The following is a 19516-nucleotide window of genomic DNA, read 5'->3' as shown; positions in this document are numbered from 1 at the left end:
CTGACACATATTTCAAGTGTATAATCTGATAAGCTCTGAGACATGCAGCATGAAATATTCACCACAACCAACATAATGCATGTCATCCCCCAAAGTCGTCACATGCTCCTTTGTACTCCTTCCTTTTTGTTCCTCTCTCCTCCCGCCCCTCCCTTACTGGTGGGCTTTTTGTAACTAGACAAATATTTGCATTTCTTAGCATTTTACAGATGAAACAAAACTTTTTCATCTGGCTCATTATACTCGGCAGAATTATTCTGAGATTAATCCATGCTATAGTATGTATCAGTAATTCATTCATTTCACACTGTGTGGTATCCCATTGTATAAACATGCCAGATTGTTTATACGTACACCAACTGACAGAGGTTTGGGGACTGTTTCTAATAAAGCTGCTACATGGATCCACGTCTTTCACTGTACATGTGCTTTCACTGATCTATACCTAGTTGTGGAATGACTATCAAATAGCAGGTACACATTTAACAATTTTAGAAATTACTAAAGTGTTTACCAAAGTGGTTGGACTATTTTACATTCTCACAATGTATAAAATTGGACCACAAGTATGTGTAATTGGACCATATACCTATGATAAAATTTATTTCATCAGTTAGGCACAATATGAGATTAATAACAATAACTAATAATAAAATAGAACAATTATAACAATATGCTGCAATGAAAGTGATGTGAATGTGGTCTCCCCGATCCCCTCAAAATACCTTCGTTTTGTACTTTGGGTAACTGATACCACTCACAGAAAGTGAAACTGCAGACAAGGGAACAGGGACTCTCCCCTTAATTTGCATGAAATTTCCATTCATCTAAATTGTTGAATTAATAGAGGGTTCTGGTTTCTCTAAATTCTCACCAACACCTGATATGGCAAGTATTTTTAATATTAATCTAATAGGTGTGTGGTGGTATTTTGCTATACTTTTAATTTGCATGTCCCTAATCCCTAAGGCTACTGAACATCTTTTCATATGCTTATTTTCTTATTGAGTTTTAGTAGTTCTTAATATATTCTAGACATAATTAGTTTATAAGATATACATTTTTTTATTTTTTTTCCCCCAACCTCGGGCTTGTCTCCTTAACAGTACAGGGGTCCCTCTCCCCTACCTGCAGTTTCACTTTTCATGGGTGGTATCAGTTACCCAAGGTATAGTTCCAGAAGATATTTTGACAGGGTGGGGGAGACCACACTCACATCACTTTTATTATAGCATATTGCTATAATTGTTCTATTTCATTATTAATCTCATACTGTGCCTAATTAATGAATTAAACTTTATCATAGGTATGTATGGGTAAGAAAAATCATAGCATACAAAGACTTGGTACTATCCATGGTTTAAAGCATGCACTGGAGGGTGTGGAATATATCCCACGAGGATAAGGGGGAACTACTGTACATGTCAACAAGCAGAAGATTTTAATTTTGATAAAGTGTAATTTATTAATATAAATTTATTAATTGATTCATTAATTTTGATCATGCTTTTGGTATCCTAATTTAGAAATCTTTGTCTAACCCAAGGTCACACAAGTTATCTCCTATATGTTCTACTAGAACTTTTTTATTGATACAAAATTTACTTCCTATTAAAGTCATCCTGATAAAGTGTACAGTTAAATGGTTTTTAGTACATTGAGTGACTTGTGCAACCATCACCAATATCTAATTTCAGAACATTTTCATTAGACCAGAAAGAAACGCAGTATACATGGGCATATTCTGGACATTTCATATAAACAGAATAATATAGAAAAATAGCCTTTGTAGCTATCTTCTTTAGCATAATGCTTCCAAGGCCATGTTATAGCATGTTTCAGAACATCATTCTTTTTCATGGCTGAATAATATTCTACTGTATGAATATACCACATCCTGCTTATACATACATGAGACGATAGGCATTTACATTGTTTCTATATTTTGGCTATTGTGTATATTGCTGCTGTGGGCATTCATGTACAAGTCTCTCTTTGAAACCTGTTTTTAATTATTTTGATTCTATACTTAGGATTGAAACCGCTGGATCATATGGTAATCCTATATTTAAATTTTTGAGAAACCACCTAACTGTTTTCCATAGCAGCTGAATAATTTTATATTCCCACCATTAATGTACAAGGGTTCTACTTTCTCCACATCTTTGTCAACATTTGCTATTGTCCATGTTTTGATTACAACCATCCTAGATGTGAAACTGTACCTCACTGGGGTTTCTGATTTGCATTTCCCAGTCATTTGCATAACTAATAATGTTGAGCAGCTTTTCATGTACTTGCCAGCCAAGTATATCTTCTTTGGAGAAATATCTATTCAAGTCATTTGCACACTTTTAAATATTAGGCTGTCTTTTAGTTGCTAAGATATGAGTTCTTTACATATTCAAGATACTTACCAGATATGTGATTTGCAAATATTTTCTCCTATTCTGTAGATTGCCTCTTCAATTTCTTGAGAGCATCCTTTGAGTTTTTAATTGTGACAAAGTCCAATTTATCTTTTTTTTCTTTTGCTGCTCATACTTTTGGTATCATATCTAAGAATCCATTACTGAATTCAAGGTCATGAAGATTTCTTCCATGTTTTCTTCTAAGTGTTTCATAGTTTTAACTCCTACATTTAGGTCTTTGTACCATGTTTCTGTTAATTTTTATATACGGTCTGAGGTAGAGGTCTAATTTCACTCTTTTCCATACGGATATCCAGATATCCTAGCATCATGTGCTTAAGAGACTCTTCTTTTCACATTGAATGGTTTTAGAACCCTTTCAAATATTAATAGGACATAGATGTGTGAGTTTCTTTAGAGAGTCTCAATTCTTTTCTATGGACCCATATGTCTATTCTTACTTCAGTACCATAATGTTTTGATTCTTATAACTCTGTAGTAAGTTTTAAAATTGGGACAAATGAGTCGTCCAACATTGTTTTTCTTTTTTGAGATAGTTATGGCTCTTGAAGTGTCCTGCAATTCAATAATAATTTGAATATTACATTTTCCATTTTAAAAAGCTGCTTAGATTTTTATAGAGATTTCATTGTCTCTATAAAGTGCTTCGAGTAGTAATATTGCCATCTTAACAATATTAAGTATTTTCAGATGAACAGTGGATGCCTTCTCATTATGTAGGTCTTCTTTAATTCCTTTCGGTAATATTTTGTGAGTTTCAGTGTACAAGTCTTGATATCCTTGGTTAAATTTATTTATAAATGTTTTATTATTTTTGATAATAATGTAAATGAAAGGTTTTTCCTTTACCATTTGCAGACTATTCATTGCTAGCATATAAAAACATAACTTTTTAATGCTTCTCTTAAAAATCTTTTTAATTTTTTTAACTGACAAAATTTGTATGTATTTATGGTGTATAACATGATGTTTTGATATAAGTAGACATTGTGGAATGGCCAGACCAAGATAATTAATATATGCCTTACCTCACATAGTGAAAGGAGTTAGTTAGCTTGCCTTAGGGAGATAACAAGGGAAGGGTCCCAGAGAGCCCCCTGACCATGGGTCAGTGTCTCATCCCCACATAATGTAAAAAGCAGCCTGAGGAAAGATTCAAGTGCAGACACCGATAAGGGAACTAGCTCGGGGTGTTGTGCCTGGAGACATGCCCGTGGCTGCACAGATAGAAGAACCTCCAGCCCATTTGGATAAGAACTTGCACAAACCTCCAGCTCACTCAGATAAGGGGACGAGGCCTGGCACAGAAATGCCTTTGTCTTCTGTATAGTCAGTGGGCTCCCAGGTAGTTTCTTCTTTTGTGGGCATGGGCATAGCGGGCTCCAGTGAGTTCTGGTGGGCGCTCTACTTTACTTTATTTAGACTGCAAGTGTGGCCCCTATGAATCATCACCCCAGCCCCTGACTGATCCCAGGCCAAGTTGAGTCACATGTTTGCCAAGACAGCCCACAGACTAAGCACATTCCTTCCCTTTCCCAGTCCATAAAAACCCTGGACCCCAGCCCCATAGTGGATACTCCCATTCTGGACCCCCTTTCTGCTGGCAGAGAGCTTTCTTCTTTTCCTTATTAAACTTTCACTCTAACCTCACCTTTGTGTCCATGCTCCTTAATCATCTTGGAAGTAGGACAAGAACTCCAGGCATTATCTCAGACAATGAAAGTCTGTTTCAATATCATATTTTTTGTGGCAGACTACTTAAAATTTATTCTCTCTGCAATTTTCAAGTATTCAATATATTTATTAACTATAGTCACTATGATGTACTATAGATCTCTTGAGTTTATTCTTCCTGACTAACTGAAACTTTGTATTCTTTGACCATCATCTCCTCAATCCCTTCCCTCCTTTTAGCATCTGGTAACCACCATTCTAATCTGATTCTATGAGTCTGACTTTTTTAGATTCCACATGTAAGGAGACCACGAAGTATTTGTCTTTCTTTGTCTGGCTTATTTTACTTAACATAATGTTCCCCCAGTTTCACCCATGATGTTGCAAATGACAGAAATTTCCTTATTTTTAGGGCTGAATAGTATTCCATTGTGTGTATATACTATATTTTCTTTTTCCATTTATCCTTTGATGGATATTCCATGCCAACTTTCGCTACAGTGAATAGTGCTGCAATGAACATAAGCGAGCAGGCATTTCTTCAACATACTGATTTTATATCCTTTGGATATACATCCAGCAGCACTATTGCTGGATCTTACGGTATTTCTAATTTTTTTGAGTCACTTCCATAGTGTGTTCTGTGATGGCTATACTAATTCACATTTCTACCAAAAATGTACAAGAGCTCCCTTTTCCCTACATCCCCACCAAAACTTATCTTTCCTCTTTTTAATAATAACATTCTGACAAGCGTAAGGTGATATCTCATTGTGGTTGTAATTTGCATGTCCCTGATGATTAGTGATACTGAGCATTAATTTCATATACTTGCTGGTCACTTGTATGTCTCTTTTTGAAAAATGTCTATTTGGGTACTTAGCCCATTTTTCTACCAGGTTGTTTGTTTTCTTACTATTGAGTTGAGTTCCTTATATATTTTGGATATTAACTCCTTATCAGATATATGGTTTTGAAATATTTTCTTCCATTCTACAGGCTGTCTTTTCACTCTGTTTCCTTTGCTATAGAGATACAACAAATTTTTGTGTATTGATCTCCTAGCTTTGATTCATTCTGAGTGCCTAACCAACTTTGCTTTTCTGGAGTCTATTAGATCATGGCATATTATCCTTTTAAAATATTATTAGATATGATTTTCCAAATTTTTGCTTATTATTTTTGAATATATATTCATGAAAGATAGTGGTGTTCAATTTTCTTCACTTAGAGTGTCGTTATCAAGTTTTTTATGTGGGTAATAATAGTCTAATTTCTAGAGGACTTGTGTTGAATTGGTATTAGTTATTACTTAAATACTTGGCAGAATTCAACAATGAAGTCATCTGGGCTTAGAGTATTGGTGAAAAATTTTTAACTACGGATGCAATTTCTTTAAGAAATACAGGGGTATTCAGTTATCTATTTCTTCTTAAGTGAGCTTTGGTAGTCTGTTTTTCAAATAAATTTTCCATTTCATCTAAATTGTTGAATTGATAGGCCTAAAGATGTTCATTGGCTGGGTGTGGCAGCTCATGCCTGTAATCCCAGCACTTTGGGAGGCTGATGCAGGTGGATCACTTGAGGTCAGGAGTTCGAAACCAGCCTGGCTAACATGGTAAAACCCCATCTCTACTAAAATTACAAAACGTTAGCTGGGCATGGTGGTGGGCCCCTGTAGTCCCAGATTCTTGGGAGGTTGAGATAAGAGAATCACTTGAACCCGAGAGGCAGAGATTGCAGTAAGCCAAGATCGCATTGCACTCCAGCCTGGGCAAACAAGAATAAATCTCTATCTCAAAAAAAAAAAAAAAAAAAAAAAAAAAAAAAAAAAGACTTCATAATATTCCCTTGTTATCCTTGTTATCCTTTTAATACCTGTAGTATCTGTATTTTTGTCCTCTGAGCTATAACATTGGCAACTATGTCTTCTCTTTTTTTTTTTTTTTGATCAGTGTAACTAGAGATTTATCAATTTTATCTGTCTTATCAAATCACTAGTTTTTGGTTTCATAATTTCCTCTCTTCTTTTTGCTTTTCATTTCATTGATTTCCTCTTTGATCTTTACTATTTCCTTTCTTTTGCTTACTTTGGGTTTAATTTGCTCTTCTTTCTCAAATTTCACAAAACAAAAGTTGAAGTCATGATTTGAAATCTTTCTTTTTTCTCATATTGGTATTTGTTTCATTATTTTTATCTAAGTAGTACTTTAGTAGCATCACACTGAATCTGATACAATGTGTTTTCACTTTTCATTCATTTCAAAATACTTCCTAATTTCTCTTTTGATTTGGTCTTTACTCACAGGTTATTTAGATGAATGCATAAGAGGAGTCACCCACAGATCTCTGGGATTCTCTATGCAGTTCTTTCCATTCCAGTGTTCTGTCCTCTGAAATCTGGCTGTTTTGGTCTCCCTGGTCTTTCTGTTCTGTTTTGTCAACTCAGACAGTCTGCTATGCATTACCTGAGTTAGCCCCTTCCTATGCTGCAGTATGGAAACTCCTTCAATGCAGTAAACTGAGACAATCATAGCACTCCTCTTGCCTTTTTCCCATATCGTGGGGGACCAATGTCCTTGGTTGCCTGATATCCAGTGTCTTAAAAACCCTGTTTCATATATTTTGTCTGTTTCTTTTTTTTTTTTTTTTTTTTTTTTTCCAGGAAAGAGAGTTAATTTGGCCCCTGGCCGGGCGCAGTGGCTTACACCTGTAATCCCAGCCCTATGAGAGGCCAATGCACGTGGATCACAAGGTCAGGAGTTCAAGACCAGCCTGGATAAGATAGTGAAACCCTGTCTCTACTAAAAATACAAAAAGTAGCCAGATGTGGTGGGAGGTGCCTGTAATCCCAGCTACTCAGGAGGCTGAGGTAATAAATTGCTTGAACACAGGTGGTGGAGATAGCACTGAGCCAAGATTGTGCCACAGCACTCCAGCCTGGGTGACACAGTGAGATTCCATCTCAAAAAAAAAAAAATGGCCTGTTACTCCACGTAAGCTGGAAGAATTTCAGTTTCATTTTGCTTATATCATTATAAACCCATTTGATTTATTTTAATTCTTTGCAGAATCTTCCTTTTCAATGCTCAAAATATCCCAGCTTAAGTCAGTAGGAGCTATTTCACGTTGGCTTTTGGGTCCTTTGACATGTTCCTTCTAGTCTCTTTAGTGGCAAATGACATGCGGGCCCCACAGTCTAAATACTGAAGGTAACTATATATTTGCATTTTCTGAACTTGTTTTTAAAAGTGGAAAAGAGAGCAAGATAGAGAGATTTTATATTTATATAACAGGTACACTACAATGAAAAGAACACCCTTGTGTTAGAGGAGACCCAATGCTACCACATACAAGTCACTAATACTCTTAACTGTTACATATAGGCCTCAAAAATTCTTATCTTTGCTTCTTAAATATGGACCTCTAAGTTTCCAAACATTGTCCCATAAATCTGACTTTATCTTATCAACCAGTGTGCATGCAGTCTGGTAATTCTGGACTCTCGTTTACACAGTCATAGCAGCTTAAAAAGAAGGCTTCTTATCCTAATATTGCTTGATATTAGCAGAATCTAAGTAACAATGGTGTGCCATCAGTAAATAATATAAAGTAAAACAGAATTCAGTCAAGCCTGAATAAATCAAAATAAAATTAAATCCAAGGGACCACAGGAGGACACCAATGTCCTTCCATCTATTCCCAATCATCAGTTCTCCTGCCCTTGATTTAACAATCTAAGATATCACAAATCCCCAATTTTCCCTTCTAACCTACTAAATTAGACTTGATATTTCTTAGTTTCCATGAGAGCCCCTCATAGTCCCTTCCAGGCCAATGATTCATAAATTCATAAATTCTTCAGAGTGTAAGAACTCCAAATCTGACAACAGATCATCTAATACAGGCACATAATTTCAAAGACAGAGAACTAAGATACAGAGATTTTATGCTCCTTGCCTCTCTTAGTAAACTTAAAAAGCCAGAGATGTAGTGACATCATGTGTTAGATTTTTCTAAATCATGTAAAAACACATTTAGGTTGATAGCTCTCAACAATCTATATCTCACATCTTCCTGATTATTTATTTTATTATGTACTACGATGATAAGGAAAACACAACTTTTTAAGGGGTGTTTATATAATTACAAACATTTTTGTGAATGTCTTAGTTAACTGGTATGAAAACACTATAAGAATACAAATCTCATAAAATAAAATGCACGAATTTTATTAAAAACCGAGTTCTACCCTTTTCAAGAGATAAACCAATTAAAACAGCTTTGCAGAACCTATGCATGTATAAAATATCTTCTTGCCTTTACTTGAATCCAGAAAACTAAGCAACACTAGTCGCTTAGTTGTACAACAGTTTTCTCATCAAAGCAAAGGCTTTATTAAAGAACAAAGATGTTACTCAAAACTTTGTGGACTAACTCTGAATCCAATAGATTCTGAGTGTTGACAGACCAAACCAGCAATCCTTGCCCATAATCTTCAGAAGAACCATCTCAGCAAATTGAGCTTTCCAATATAGACATTTGCTGTAGCTGTGTTTTATCACAGAGAATAATTGTGATCTTTTAAGTACCAGTGTACCATAATTTTTGGCCAGCTCAAAATGCTCAGGGAAGCACTCGCTGATCTAATAAGTCTTGTTTTGTCGTTAATGAGTACAATTTCAAGTGATCATAAAAAGCCCACATATGGCCATCACAACACTTGTTGTGTACAATCTGTTCAACCAAAGGCATTTTTACTCTACACCATAAACAGCATTAAATGTGACTAGAAAAACTCATCTACCAAGATGTTCAGGCCAAGGTTATAGAAAATGAATTAAAAATTATAGTTACATATGGTCTTGGTTACACTAAGATGTTCTGATAGAGCAATAATTGAGAATAACAGGCCTATCCTCTCCTCTAGCTTTAGGCTCTGATCTTCAAAATAAAATTAAAGCTAACCAGTCCTTTAAGACACAGTACAACCGCAGGCTCTCTTTTAGATACACTATACTAGAATAGTGATCTGATTTCTCAAAATCAAATTTTGTACTAATTTTCTAGCAATTTAGATACTATGGCATCTGGTTTTTGTTGCTGTTGTTGTTGTTGTTGTTGTTTTGAAACGGAGTCGCACTCTGTCACTCAGGCTGGAGTGCCGTGGCACAATCCTGGCTCATTGCAACCTCCACCTCCCAGGTTCAAACAATTTTCCCATCTCAGCCTCCCAAGTAGCTGGGATTACAGGCACACGCCACTACACCCAGCTAATTTTTGTATTTTAGTAGAGATGGGGTTTCACTGCATTGGCCAGGCTGGTCTCAAACTCCTGGCCTCATGTGATCAGACTGCTTTAGCCTCCCTAAGTGTTGGGATTACAGGCATGAGCCACCACGCCCTGCTGACATTTGTTTTAATATTAATAGTTAATATTTACTGTAGTCTCTACTCTCATTCAATCATCTTATATATATATTACCTTATTTAATACCCTAAAAAATAATTTTCCCACTTAGCTAAGTAATAGACCCAATAATCCAACTTGAGGTTATAATGGCATCCAGGGTCCTATACACTGTGTGGCCCTACCATAGTCCTAGGTAACTCATAAATATTTGCTCATTTCCTAGGGAGTAAAGAAAGACATTATATCCCATTAAAGTATAAGCTCAAAGAGATCTGAAGACATCAAACTGAAAGAGACCTGGGATTTTACCTGTTTTTTTTTTCATCATTGTGTTGCCAATATAGCAGCTTTCTAATAGTTGTGAAATGAAGGAAGGTTGAAGAAAAAGGTTGCTTAGCTATAAGCTGGAAAAGGCAAGACTCACACTCACTTTCCTAGGTACTATAGGATAGAACTGAAGGGTATACAGCAACAAATTTCAGATAATACATGGGTAAATTTTATAGTAGCTATTTTTTTCCATTACACAGATGTGAGAGTTGGCTTCTAATTATTTTAAAGCTCTGGAAAGCAGTAGAGATGACACATCCGTGAGAGATTACAAAAGAACTGGCGGTTTGATCATTTCTAAAAATATGAAATTTCATATAATTGTTATATTAGTGAACTCTCTGAACGACAATGTAAGTTTATGTCATATATTCACCTCTCTTTTCACTTTACATATTTAACTTGATCATATGCACTGACCATATTCACTTTTTAAAGCCAAATACTCATAGGATCTAGTGATATATGAGCACTTAAAATTCAATCAATCAAAATATCTTCTAAGCACAAAGTATTACATTTAAATGATTCTTGTCATATATATTTCTTTGATATATATTTCATAGCCATTAGCAATGAAAAAGCAAAAAGCTTCTCATTTAAATGAGTATTCCATTTCAGAAACTATAAGTTTGGTATTGCTTTCTTCAACTCATTTTAACTTTATCAAATGCTAGTATACTTCTCTAATGATCTGACTATCCCTTATTCAAGTGAATTCAACAATTTAGGGCTCACCAAGAAAAAGTAGCCATAGTACCTACCTTGGTTAGGTGAATGACTCCTTTAGAAGTGACTGAACAACCCATGAAGCCTACATATTGAAGCTCAGGACAGTGTTCAGCAAATGCTTTCACCGACTGATCTGTTACCTAGGAAGAGACATGGATAAAGTTATTCAAGGTGATAGTTCAATGAACGCAAGGATTTGGCTCCTGAAAATCCCCTCGGCCCTGCCTTACATCACTACTATTTCCCTCTCTGTTAGATGGTTTGAGTCAGCGTACAAACATGCTATAATATTCCTGTGTTTTTAAAAGTCCTCTCTTGACCCTACATCCACTTCTCATCATCCCATGTTTCTACACTTCTTCATAGAAAATGACTCAGTGATGTTGACACTGGCTACCTCTACTTCTTTACCTTCTACCCTCCCTCTGTCAAAATACATACATTTTTATATATGTATACACACACATACACACACACACACACACACACACACACACACACACATATTTGTTTGGTTGGTTTTTGTGGTTTTCTTTGTTTTATTTTTATTTTTATTTTATTTTTATTATTTTGAGACAGAGTCTCACTGTGTTGCCCAGGATGGAGTGTAGTGGCACAATCTCGGCTCACTACAATCTCTGCCTCTCAAGTTCAAGTGATTCTCCTGCCTCAGGCTCCCAAGTAGCTGGGACTACAGGCATGCACCACCATGCCCAGCTAATTTATTTTTTTGAGACAGAGTCTTGCTCTGTCACCAGGCACCAGGCTGGAGTACAGTGGCACGATCTCAGCCCACTGCAACCTCTGCCATCCGGGTTCAAGCAATGCTCCTGTCGCAGCCTCCCAAGTAGCTGGGACTACAGGCGCACACCACCACGCCCAGCTAATTTTTGTACTTTTTAGTAGAGATGGGGTTTCCCCATATTGGCCAGGATGGTCTCGATCTCTTGACCTCATGATCCGCCCTCTTCGGCCTCCCACAGTGCTGGGATTACAGGCATGAGCCACCGTGCCTGGCCTTTTTTTTTTTGTATTTTTAGTGAAGACAGGGTTTCACCATGTTGGCCAGGCTGGTCTCAAACTCCTGACCTTAAGTGATCCAGCCTCCTCGGCCTCCCAAAGTGCTGAGATTAGAGGCGTAAGCAAACACACCCAGCCAATATATATATTTTTATTGACGTTTAATTCACTCACCATAAAATTTACCCTTTCAAAGTGTACAGTTCAGTATATTCACAAGGTTATACACCATTATCGATATCTAATTCCAGAATATGTTCACCACCCTCCAAAAACCCCATGCCCATTAACGGTCATTTCCCTATTTCCCACTGCCACCAAGTCTGACAATCTGGATTTTCCTATTCTAAACACTTTATATAAAAATAACTACACAATTTGTGACCATTTGTGACTGGCTTCTTTCACTTAGCATAGTTTTCAAAGTTCATCTATGTTATAACAGGTGTTGGAATTTCCTTACTTTTCAAGGCTGAAAATACTCCATTGTATGGATATACGATATTTTTATGGGTTGAATTTTGTCTTAATAGTCCTATTTTCAAATCTTAACCCTCAGCACCTCACAATGTGATCTTATTTGGAAACAGGGCTGCTATAGTTGTAAATAACTAAGTTAGAATGAAGTTGTACTGTAGTGGAGTGGGCTACCAGTCCAACATAACTGATGGAACATAGATGCACACACAGGGAGAATGCCATGTGAAGACTGAGTTATGCAGCCCCAAGCCAAGGAACACCAGATTGCCAAAAAAGTACCAGAAGTTAGCAGAGAGGCCTGGAACACATCCTTTCCCAGCACCTTCAGAAGGAACATGGCCCTGACAACACTTTGATCTTGGATTTCCAGGCCCTAGAACTGTGATACAATACATTTCTATTGTTTAAGCCACTCAGTTTGTGGTACTTGGTTATAACAGCCCTAGTAAGCTAATATACACATTTTCCACTGCCTCTTGATCTCACAGTAATCAAGTTTTTGTCCTTCTCAATCACTGTCACCATTCTATTAATTAAATGGTCAATCTGAGTTTTCATCCCAGCATTTCAGCAACATCAACTGACTCCAGTTGATGAGTCTTCTGGAAACAATTCATTAAGTTGCTTCTTGTGTATCACACTATTCTAGCTTTCCTCCTTCCTTACTGTTGGCTCTTGGTCACTTGGTTGAGTCTATCTCATCTCAGTCCTCAGCTCGTTTCTCTTTTCCATCTTACTTCATTCCCTAGCTGATCAAATCTAATCTTATGGCTCCTAAATAACTCTCCTAGACCCTCTCTGTCTCTGAGCACACTTTGATTTTCTTCATAACACTTATCACTACTAATCACATTACCCACTTACTCACATATTAGTTTGTCGGTCTTCCCCTTTGAAGATAACTCTTCCCTCCTTCTCCCCTAGAATAACCAACCATTCTGGTTTGCCTCAGACAGTTTCAGTCTTAGCACTGAAAGTCCTATGTCCCGGAAAACTACTTAGTTCCCCATCGGCAGCTAGAATAATCCCTGGTACTTAGTAGCAAATACTGAAAGAAGTAAATAATTTTTTTTTCCTTCTATGTACTCCATCATACTTTTTACTTCTACTTTATTTTATTTATTTTTAGACAAAGGGTATACTTATATTATTTTAATATACTGATTTTTAAAATATCATTGTACTAGTGGCTTTATTTTCTGATATTGTTCATGTGTTTTATGAAGACTTTTTTTAAAAAGTGGGAGGAGGCACATTTTTTACACCAGTGACTCAACTTTGATCTGTACCATGATTAATTTTCTATACCAACTTGACTATACCATGAGGTGCCCAAATATTTGGTTAAACATTATTCTGGGTATTTCTGTGAGAGTTTCTGAGTAATATTAACAACTGAATCAGTAGATTGAGTGAAGCAGATTGCTTTCTTCAATGGAGAGAAACTTCATCCAGTCTGTCAAAGGCCTGAATAGAACAAAAAGTCAGGGTAAGGGAGAATTAGTGCTCTCTCTGCCTATCTTCCAGGTAGGACATTAGTCTTCTCCTGCCTTTGACTAAGACCTGCACTGGAATTTTCACCATTGGCTCTCCCAGTTCTCAGGTCTTCAAACTTGGACTAGAATTTACACCATTAGTTTTTGTACTTCTCAGGCCTTCAGACTTGGGCTGAGACTATACCACTGGCTCTCCCGGAACACTAGATTGCCAAATGGAGATCTCCATAATCATGGAAGCCAATTCCTAACATCAATCTCTAAAAAAATATATCAATAGACATATAGACAATATCCTAATGGTTCTGTTTCTGTGGAGAACCCTGAAAAAAACCTTGAGTATTACAATCCTGAGTTTTATTATATTAAAAACTCAGAGCTGAAAGGAGTAAGGCCCAAGGAACTGTATTTTCAGTGGGTCCCCAACTGATTCATAAGCATGTGAAAGCTTGAGTTCCCAGTGCTGCCAAGAAGTTACACTGACAGTGTTTGGTTTTTCTAAGCAGCCCTGCTTCACATGAATGGCAGAATAAAATTCCTTTTTTATCTCCCCACCTCCAAAAAATTTCCATTTATAGAATTATCTTCTTGTAATTGTGCTTAAATATTCAAGGTTTCCCAAAGATGTAGCTTATTTTAAAAAGTCCAAATATTCTCCATCATATTCTTAATTTCAGATTCATTTTCTTCACAGTCCAGATGAAATCAACAAGTTTAACATCTTTGTTAGTTTTTCAAACAGCTGCAACTTACATCTCTTTGGCATTAGCTTTAGTATGGGTCACTCTTTTTGTATCTTCCTTATCTATGCTGAACAGATATTGGAAAAAGAGGTATGTGCATAGCATTAATGCTAAAACAATCATAAGAACATTTTCCTAAAATAATGAAACCAACAGCATCTATGAAACCAACAGCATCTAAACCATTAATCTGTGATAAAAGATTAATTCTCCCCTCAAAAGTAAAGTATGCTTAAGCATATTAAGACTATTGATAAATTAAAAATAGGCTTCCTGATACTTAGCATTCTAAAGGCATTATGTTAAATAAAGAATATTTAAGGCACTAAAATCACTGGAAGATTCAATGAAACTCAATCACTATTAAAAACAAAAAAGGGTAACAGAGGTTAAGTACATGGTCAGTTGGTTAAACACCCTGCTCAATTTCAGTCTAACTTTAAGTTTTCCCTATATCTATCTTTGAGGAGAGGAGAAGAACTCAGATAAGGATTAAGGGCACAAGAAAACTCAGGTCCAAGAGGCCAGAGCATTCAGAGAGGAAAAATGGGGTTTAAAAATGTGCTTCTTGGGTCTTTCTCTTTCAGCTCAAGCAATTAGAATAAGATAGCTCAGAGGAACGTCTAACATCAACAGGGTCCTGGAAAGCAAGGCAAGAGTGTGTCGTGAGGATACAGAAACACTGTTAGTAGGCTTGGGTATGTTTTAGGAGACTAATAAAAGGGCCTTGAAGATTTGGGTGGCATCCAGCTCCACTTCCAAAAGATAGATCAGTTTGGATTTGGGGCAGAAGGTCTGGCAGAAACAGATTACAGATTACAGGAAGCAGGTACTGGTGGGTATCAGCTTCTCTGGGACCCTGGAGTCTGACTGCCTAGCTTCAAATCCCAGCTGGACCACTTACTAGCTGTGTGATTTTGAACAAGTCATTTCTCTTCTCTATACATTTTGTTCATTCTATAATATAGAGAAAATTACAGTACCTACCACACAGGGTAAAATGTGAAGGTAAAATAAGATAATGCATGAAAAATGTTTTGAACAATGTATGATATATTGTCATTATTCAATAGATTTTAACTATTATCATAATCACTCCAGGTTCCCCTTTCTTCTGTATTCTGATTGTTAGGACTAAAGGGCTGAAATGTGTAAGAGATTATTCAAAAGGAGTGTAGTTAAAGCATTCTCATTTCTTCTCCTGGTTATCACAAGAGATCCTGATCTTAATTTGGGGGTCTTCAGTTATAACATAAACTATGAGATGGCTGTGTGTAAGAAGACATAGGTGAAAGTTTGTTATTGACTCCCTGTGGTGGAAAGAATCCCATTTTTTCAAGGCTCTTAACCTAGATGCACAATAGAATCACCAAACAAGATTTCTGATTTAATTTGTTGGATAGAGCTCTGCATCAAATAAAATTTTATTTTAAGAGCTCCTCAAGAGAGTCTAATGAAGAAATTCTAATGCCTTCCATTGAAAGTGTGGTTCTCATACCAGCAGCAATGACATCACTTTGGAATTTGTTAAAAATGCGAAATCTGTAGATTGCTTTTAGCAGTATGGTCATTTTCACAATATTAATTATACCAATCTATGAGCATGGGATGTGCCTCCATTTAATTTCCATTAAAATACCACCACCATTCTTCACAGACTAGAAAAAACAATCCTAAAATTCATATGGAACCAAAAAAGAGCCCACATAGCCAAAGCAAGACTAAGCAAAAAGAACAAATCTGGGGTCATCACATTATGAGTTCAAACTATCCTATAGGGCCACAGTCACCAAAACAGCATGGTGCTAGTATAAAAACAGGCATATAGACCAATGGAACAGAACAAAGAACCCAGAAATAAACTCAAATACATATAGCCAAGTGATCTCAGACAAAGCCAACAAAAACATAAAGTGAAAAAAGGACACCCTATCCAACAAATGGTGCTGGGATAACTGGCTAGCCACTTGTAGGAGAATCAAACTGGATCCTCATCTCTCACCTTATAAAAAAAAATCAACTCAAGATGCATCATGGACTTAAATCTAAGCCCTGAAACTATAAAAATTCTAGAAGATAACATCAGAAAAACCTTTCTAGACACTGGGTTAGGCAAAGACTTCATTACCAAGGACCCAAAAGCAAATGCAACAAAAACAAAGATAAATAGGTAGGACTTAATTAAACTAAAGAGCTTCTGCACAACAAAAGGAACAGTCAGCAAAATAGACTGACAACCCAAAGAGTGGGAGAAAATCTTCACAATCTATGCATCTGACAAAGAACTAATATCTAGAATATACAAACAACTCAAAAAATCAACAAGAAAAAACAATCCCATCAAAAAGTGGGCTAAGGTCATGAATAGTCAGTTCTCAAAAGAAGATATTCAAATGGTCAGCAAATACATGAAAAAAATGCTCAACATCACTCATGATCAGGAAAATGCAAATCAAAACCACAATGCTTACTCCTGCAAGTAAGTAATAATCAAAAAATTAAAAAGTAATAGACGGTGGCATGGATGTGGTGAAAAGAGAACACTTTTACACTGCTAATGGAAATGTAAACTAGTAAAACCACTATGAAAACCAGTGAGGAGATTCCTTAAAGAACTAAAAGTAGAACTACCATTTGATCCAGTAATCCCACTACTGGGTATCTACCCACAGGAAAAGAAGTCATTATATGAAAAAGATACTTGCACATGCATGTTTATGCCAGCACAATTTGCAACTGCAAAAATATGAAACCAGCCCAAATACCCATCAATCAATAAAGGGATAAAGACACTGTGGTACATATACATGATGAAATACTACTCAGCCATAAAAATGAATGAATTAATGGCATTCACAGCAACCTGAATAGGACTGAAGACTATTATTCTAAGTGAAGTAATTCAGGAATGGAAAACCAAACATCACATGTTCTCACTCATGAGTGGGAGCTAAGCTATGAGGATCCAAAGGCATAAGAACAATACAATAAACTTTGGGGACTCTGAGGAAAGGGTAGGAGCGGGGTGAGAGATAAAATATTGCAAATTGGGTTCAGCGTATACTGCTCAGGTGATTGGTGCACCAAGATCTCACAAATCACCACTGAAGAACTCTATCATGTAATGAAATACCACCTGTTCCCCAGAAACCAATGGAAATATTTCTTCTCAAAACAAAGCAAAATCTAAAGGCATAAGAACAATACAATGGTATTTGGGGACTTGGGGGAAAAGGTAGGAGGGGGCAAGGGATAAAAGACTACAAATAGGGTGCAGGGCATACTGCTCGGATGATGGGTGCACCAAAAACTCACAAATCACTACTAAAGAACTTACTCATGTAACCAAATACCACCTGCACTCCAATAACTTACAGAAAAAAAAATTTTTTTAAGCAAAATAGTAGGTCCTGGCACAGACCTATTGAAACTTAATCAGCTTTTGGCAAAATCCTCAGGTGTTTCTTACACACCTTAAAGCTTGAGAAATACTGCTCATGAGATAAAGGACTATGTCATCTTCTTGCGGTGAGATGAAGCAAAAACCAAATGGCTATGTCATAACCCAAGCACCATGCATAATTTTTTAAACTGCTTTATTGAGGTACAATTTACATATCATGAAATTCATTCATTTTGAGTATAGTTCATTAAGCTTTAATAAGTTTACAGTTATATAATCATCACCACAATCCAGTTTTGAACACTTTCATGACACCACCCCAAAAATTCCCTCTATCCTCTATGCTCATGTGCAGTTAATCACAGCTCTCACCAACAGGCAACTACTGATCTGCTTCCTATCTCTATACTTTTGCCTTTTCTAGAAACTTCATATAAATAGAATTGTACCATAAGTAGTCTTTTGTCTCTAGCTTCTTTCACTAGTGTAATGTTTCGAGGTTTATCCATGTTATTCCATGTATCAGTAGTAGCAGTAATGGCACAATTCACCATTACCCTTAGTGATCTACTAGCAAAATTTTTGCTTCCTGTTTTCATGACATCACATTCTGCTGGACTAGAGTTCTTAGTTCTAGAAGAAGGAACGCTGCCACCAGGAGACACAACAACGATTCCATTAAACTGGAAGTTAAGATTACCATCTGAACACTTTGGGCTCTTCCTACCTTTAAGTCAACAGGCTAAGAAGGAAGTTATACTGTTGGCTGGGGTGACTGACTGGGACTATCAAGATAAAATCGGTCTACTACTCTATAATGGAGGTAGGAAGAGTATGCATGGAATACAGGAGATCTATTCAGGCATCTCTTAGTATTACCATGCCCTGTGATTAAGATAAATGGGAAAATACAACAGCCCAATCCAGGCAGGACTACAAATGGTCCAGACCCCACAGGGATGAAGGTTTGAGTCACTTCAACAGGAAAAAAAAAACCATGACTTGCTGAGGTGCTTGTTGAAGGCAATGGGAATACCCAATGGGTAGTAGAAGAAGGTAGTTATCAATACCAGCTGCTACCACATGACCACCTGCAGAAATTAGGACTGCAACTTTCATGAGTATTTATTTATTCCTTCTTTTGTTAAAAAACATGTTTGTACACGTATACAATTATAATAAGAAAATATCTTCATTTTATTTCCTTTTCCTTTATCATGAGACATAAGATTTATTGACTTCACATCAGCATTTAAGTATGGTTAACTTTATGAAATCATATTTGGGTTGGGGATTGGTGAGTTTCTGGTTGTATGAAGGATAATTGTATTATGTTAGGTATAATTATGACCTTATTATTGTCTTTATTTGAAGATTATGTATCATCTCAGGAGATGTGTATGGATTCAAGTTGACAAGGGGTAGACTTGTGATGACTAATACTGAATGTCAACTTGATTGACGGATGCAAAGTATTGATCCTGGGTGTGTCTGTGAGGGTGTTGCCAAAGGAGATTAACATTTGAGTCAGTGGGCTTGGAAAGGCAGACCCACCCTTACTCTGATGGGCCCAATCTAATCAGCTGCCAGTGAATATAAACCAGGCAGAAAAACATAAGAGATGAGACAGGCCTACCCTCCTAGCCTACATCTTTCTCTCATGCTGGATGCTTCCTACCCCCAAACATCAGACTCCAAGTTCTTCAGTTTTGGGACTTGAATTGGCTATCTTTGCTCCTTGGCTTGTAGACAGCCTATTGTGGGACCTTGTGATCATGTAAGTTAATACTTAA

At 36.6% G+C, this 19516-nt stretch overlaps 1 protein-coding gene across 4 annotated transcripts in view; it reads right to left on the bottom strand.

The window, feature by feature from the left end:
- Positions 1 to 19516, bottom strand: part of FBXL17 (F-box and leucine rich repeat protein 17) — a 539173-nt gene that overhangs the window by 370438 nt on the left and 149219 nt on the right. For 3 of the 4 annotated variants that reach the window (XM_032263825.1, XM_032264542.1, XM_032265287.1), the window contains one exon: positions 10614 to 10721. In XM_032263825.1, coding sequence (XP_032119716.1) covers positions 10614 to 10721 — 108 coding nt within the window. Of the gene's footprint in view, positions 1 to 9828; positions 9917 to 10613; positions 10722 to 19516 lie in introns of all 4 variants that reach the window. The other variant, XR_004264890.1, reaches the window with a different exon arrangement.

The sequence above is a fragment of the Sapajus apella genome, unplaced genomic scaffold (genome assembly GCF_009761245.1).
Source record: "Sapajus apella isolate SASKATOON/1434 unplaced genomic scaffold, GSC_monkey_1.0 scaffold1, whole genome shotgun sequence".
Lineage (NCBI taxonomy): Eukaryota > Metazoa > Chordata > Mammalia > Primates > Cebidae > Sapajus > Sapajus apella.
Note: the sequence above shows the minus strand (reverse complement) of the source record. Positions and strands in the feature narration are given on the sequence as shown.